Genomic DNA, 5,179 nt, shown 5'->3' on the forward strand with positions numbered 1-5,179 from the left:
GCGGGGGCCGCGGCGGGCACCTGACCTTGGCGGGGAACAGCCGGCCACCCGCCCTCACTCCCTGGTCGGCGCTCCCCTGCCCCGCTTCCGGCGGCCGACTGTCCTCACCCGACTCCCTCTGCCTGCAGAAAAGGAAACTGTCTGTGGGCAGAGGGCGGTGGGAACCCCGCGCCCAGGGAACAAACTCACAGTGCGCCCACAGGCGCCGGCGGCCCAAGGCCCGGCAGAGCCGGAGGGACCGCGGACTTGGGATGAGGGGAGCGCCGCCTGCCACCGGGTGGCACCCCGTGTGTCGAGCCTGCGGCTGTGTCCCTTGCCTGTTCCTCTGAGTGTCCTGGCCCCACCATCACCCGAGAGAGGACGTCATCCACCCCCAGACACTCAAAGCAGTTAAGACACAAACACTGACTCACTGGCTCACTGATACACATGCTCACGCACGCACCGGAAACGCCCAAGTACACAGATGGAAACATGGAGGTTGGGGAGCACCTACTGTGTGCCAGGAGTCTCAGGCCCTGGGATCCAGCAGGGGGCAAGCGGGACAGACCTCTGGGCCTTGGAGCTGATGTCCTAGTGGACGAGACACCCAGGTCCTGGCCTGGCTGACGCCATGCGGGAAAGGCCAGGACAGAGGGCAGGAGCCCATCTTGAACAAGGTGGGGTCTGAGAGCCAGTGCGAAGGGGGTAGAGGCGGGGGTGGAGGCGCGTGGACACTGAGGGAGGAGAGCAGAGTTCCCAGGGGGACAGAGTGCTTGGTGTGTGTGTGTGTGTGTGTGTGTGTGTGTGTGTGTGTGTCCCAGAAGTCCCAGGGGCCAGTGTGGCTGGAGCCAGGGGAGCAGTGAGCAGAGAGGGCTGCGGGGCCCAGCTTGTGAACTGACACTTCTGTATTTACTCGCACCCACGGGGTCTGTCCGTGTGTGTCTGTTGGGGGCGCCGCCGCCTGTGTCTGTTTGTGTGTGTGAGCACGTGTCTGTGCGTGAGTATGTGTGTTCATGTAAACACACATGTTAAGTCTGTCGGTGTCGGTGAGTCTGTTTCTGTGTGTGTCTTCGAGTACACGAGTGTGTCTCATGTCTGTGTGCCTGTGTGTGTGTCTCTGGGTATTCGAGTGTGTGACTGTGCCTGTGACTGTGTGCGTGTCTGCACTTGCATTTGGGGCCACAGACCTGTGTTCCCAGCTCACTGCCTTCCCCATCCACAGTCTCCTTCCCTGCGGTGTCCTGTGGGCTGGGCTGTACCTGCCAGGCCAAGCAGAGTAGGGGTGGCCCACCGCAGCCTGGAGCCCTTCCTCCCCCGACCCTGGGCCTGCTCATCCCTCGTTTCACTCCACAGGCCTAAACAAGACATCTTCTTTCTCCTGCGAAGCCCATAATGCCAAAGGCGTCACGACCTCCCGCACAGCCACCATCACAGGTGACAGGGGAAAGGTGTCTGAGGGTGTGGGTTTGGGTCACATTTCAGAACCGGGGGCAGAGGGTCAGTCCCTTCCTTCATCTGTCCACAGTGCTCCCCCAGCGACCCCGTGACCTCCACCTGGTTGCCAGTCAGCCCACGGAGTTGGAGGTGGCTTGGACCCCAGGCCTGAGTGGCATCTACCCCCTCACCCACTGTACGCTGCAGGTGAGACCTCAGACTTGAGTCCTCTCAAATCTCAGTGCTCCTACCCACACCCTCAAGTTCTCCTCCGTTCCCTGGGCTGCCAGCCCTGCTCAGCTAGTCTTGTGTCGGGAGGCCGTCGAGCCGAGCCAGGCCATCTGGGCTCAAACCCAGATTCCAGCAGATTCAAGTCAAACCAAAATGATGTTCCTCGCCCCCCTCGACGCCTGTGAGAGCAGAGATTAGTAAGCGCTGTCTGTCTTGCAACCAGGGGCCTGGAGACAGACTCACTCCCTTTACATTTCAACCCTGGACACTGGTGGCGGTTAATCTCATTTTCAAAATAAGGAACTGAAGTGCTGCCCTCTCCAGTGGCTAGAAAGGATAAACAGAGTCCATCCCAAAGGCCAGGCTGTTCGGGAGACCTCACATGCCAGTTAGGCCTTCCTCGTGCCCAGCCCACATCCCTCCAGTGCCCCAGGAAAGCAGAAGTGATGCTGTTCCCTCTCCACATCTCACTTCCCGCTGCACACAGGCCGGGCTGACAGTTCCAGTGGAGGCTCAGCACCATTCTGGAGAAAAGAGAAGTGGGAGTGGGCATGGGAGGCAGCAGTGTGCGCCCAGGCCCTCTGACCCAGCTGAGGTTCCCTTTGCCGCTTCCACTTGTCACTGCAGGTCAGAGAGCAGGCACAGGGCAGCTCCCCGCCCCCGCATTAGCACCCGCCATGTGTCCACCTGTTCCCCAGGCCTCACGGGGACACGGTGACTGTGAACAAACTGCTGGCCTCTCTGGGCCTCTCCTCCCTAGTCTGCAAAGTGGCAGTGAGTAGAGATTGCCCTCCAGGGGGTCGATAAGAAGTCAGTGAGTTCTCGGGCAGGGTGCTTAGGACCTAGTTGGTGCCCAAGAAATGTGAGCTCCGATAGGCTGTGGAAACCAGTTCAGCCTGCATTGTGCCTTTAAGCCATGCACCCTGCCAGACGAGCACTGTCAGGTGCGCATGTTGCACAGACAGGAACAGACTCGGAGAAGTCAAGACACTCACTCTAGGTCACACAGCGAATAAGATCTAAGCCAGGACTTGGACCCAGGCAATCTGGCTTCAGAGCCCTCACCCTTGTGCAGTGAACTCCTTCCCTACCCAGCGTGGCAATGCACCTGGGGCACTGGCTGCCCTCCCAAATGAAGACAACACCCCTGAGCCTCGTGGCTGTGAGGCTCATGCCCTTGGTGGTTTGTGGCTGTGTGCGTCAGGCCTGAACAGATGTGTTTCCCGCGAGTCCGCCCTCATCCTGATTGTGCCATTCCTGGGGACCAGGCAGGTGGGGGGGCCTCTGCTGCTATTTGACACTGTTGCCAGGCAACCTCACACATACAAATAATGACACTCAGCGTGCACAGGCACGCTTGTGAATCCTCGTGAGCATCATTTCCATCAACTCAGAGAAGTAGGGAGCTCACTGGAGCAGTCCCATTTCACAGAGGGGGCAACTGAGGCACAGAACTTAAGAACAGCTTCAGCCGGCGCTCATCAGCACTGCAGCACTGCCTCTCTGTGACGTATGTCCTCAAGGGACAGGGCACAGTTCCCAGCTTCATCTGTGCCAAGCGCGTGACCTCAGGCAGGTGATGCCAGCCCTCTGAGTCTCAGTGTTCTCATCTGTCAGATGGGGTAAGCAAGAGCTGAGTCTCTTTGGAGTTCAGCTTAGTACAGGGCTCTCCCCCGCTCTTTGTTTTTAAGCTTTACGTATATTTATGTATGCATAAGGAACTGGGGTGCAGAGGCTGAGAGGATTCCCCAGAGACAGAGTGGGAGCAGAACAGGCAGATGGATGAAGTCCACTGCTGAGGGGAGCAGCGGGCGGGCCAGGAGAGGTCTGCCGCGCCCTGTGGGTCAGCTCTGGGGCGGGGATCGAACTGGCGCAGAAGCGGCTGTGCCAGCCTTTAGTGCAGCGTCCCAACCCGCTGTGCCACCAGGGAGGCCCTCCCTTTCTTCTTTTTTTTTTTTTTAATTTATTTATTTGTGCATACAGAACCGGGGTACAGGCCAGAGGCTCAGGGGTGGTGAGAAGCTTCACCAGAGACAGAGCGGGGAGCAGAACAGGCAGATCGACGAAGTACACTGCTGAGGGGAGCAGCGGGCGGGCCAGGAGAGGTCTGCCACGCCATGTGGTCACCTCCGGGGCAGGCGGGGATTGAACTCGTGCTGAAGTGGCTTTAGCTTCTCAGTGCAGTGCTTTAACCTGCTGTGCCACCAGGGAGGCCCTCCCTTTCTTTTTGACTAAGAGACACACCGAGTGCGTGGTCTTCCGTGTGCACCTGCGTTGCCTCACACTCATATCACCCCACCTATCCCCTCCAAATCCAGACGACGGGCCCTCGCAGCCCTGCCCAGCCCCCTCCGCTCCCGCGATGACTTCCTCTTCCCGATCTGCCCTGGCCTTGCTCCTGGCCGGGATCGGTGTGGTGACTGCCCCGCTGGCCCTGAGCAGCTGAGCAAGAGCAGCTCTTCCTCTTTAAGCAGCCTCGTGAGGTCTTGGCTCCACGAAGGCCCCATCTTCCAGAAGAGGAAACTGAGGCTCAGATCGGGGCCATCTCGCCAGAGGTGGCCTTTGCAAGTGATGACAGTCAGGCCACGCAGACGGTGGCCTCCTGGGCTTACCCCGAGGGTGCTCACGTTGCGCTGGGTGGAGCAGCCGCGTGCACACAAACACGCACGCACGCACTTGCACGGTGGCCCACGGCTGGGACTGCCACGCGGAGGGTCGTGTGGCGGGCACCTGTCCGCAGCGGCCACCCCCTCATCGCGCTCCTCTGTCCCCAGGCTGTGCAGTCAGACAACAGGGCGGGCTCCCGGCCGGGAGAGCCAGACCCCCCGGAGGAGTCCCTCACCTTGCAGGCCTCGGTGCCCCCTCACCGGCTTCGGCTGGGCAGCCTCCGTCCGCACACGCCTTACCACATCCGAGTGGGGTGCACCAGCAGCCAGGGCCCCTCCCCCTGGACGCACTGGCTTCCCGTGGAGACCCCGGAGGGAGGTGAGAAGGGACCGGGGGTGGGGGGAGAGGTGCTACTCGCTGCTGGGCCGGGCGTGCTCACCTGGGTGCCACCCCACTGTCCCCTTTCCCCGTTTACCCCCTGTGGCCTCCGACCGCCCCAGCGCTGCCGGCCGGCCCCTGTGGCCCTCCCTCCCCCAGTGCTTCTGCTCACGGACGCCTGCCCGCCCTGTCATGCTTTTGCAGCCTGCCTCCACTTCCTGGGGGCAGGGGTGAGGGTCAGGAAGAGATGAGGGTGCCAGCGTCCCCTCTTCCCTGTCCTCCAGTGCCCCTGGGCCCCCCCGAGAACGTTAGCGCCATGCGGAATGGGAGCCAGGCCCTCGTGCGTTGGCAGGAGCCAAGGGCGTCCTTGCAAGGCACCCTGTTAGGGTACCGGCTGGCCTATCGAGGCCAGGACACCCCCGAGGTGGGTGCTGCTGGCTGGGTCGGGTGAGCGAGGGGGGCGGAGGGAGCCGGGGAGGTGACAGGCAGGCCTGGGCAGTGCTGCAGGGGGGCAGCTCCCAGCGACCTGCCTGGGAGCCCATCAGGC

General features: G+C 61.6%; 1 protein-coding gene across 1 annotated transcript in view; it reads left to right on the forward strand.

Annotated features, from left to right (window-relative positions):
* Window positions 1-5,179, forward strand: part of AXL (AXL receptor tyrosine kinase) — a 29,676-nt gene that overhangs the window by 5,436 nt on the left and 19,061 nt on the right. Inside the window, exons 5-8 of the mRNA XM_012733732.1 lie at window positions 1,336-1,416; window positions 1,508-1,623; window positions 4,422-4,632; window positions 4,917-5,056. Coding sequence (XP_012589186.1) covers window positions 1,336-1,416; window positions 1,508-1,623; window positions 4,422-4,632; window positions 4,917-5,056 — 548 coding nt within the window. The remainder of the gene's footprint in view (window positions 1-1,335; window positions 1,417-1,507; window positions 1,624-4,421; window positions 4,633-4,916; window positions 5,057-5,179) is intronic.

This window comes from Condylura cristata, unplaced genomic scaffold (genome assembly GCF_000260355.1).
Source record: "Condylura cristata isolate star-nosed mole 26May11 unplaced genomic scaffold, ConCri1.0 scaffold00041, whole genome shotgun sequence".
NCBI lineage: Eukaryota > Metazoa > Chordata > Mammalia > Eulipotyphla > Talpidae > Condylura > Condylura cristata.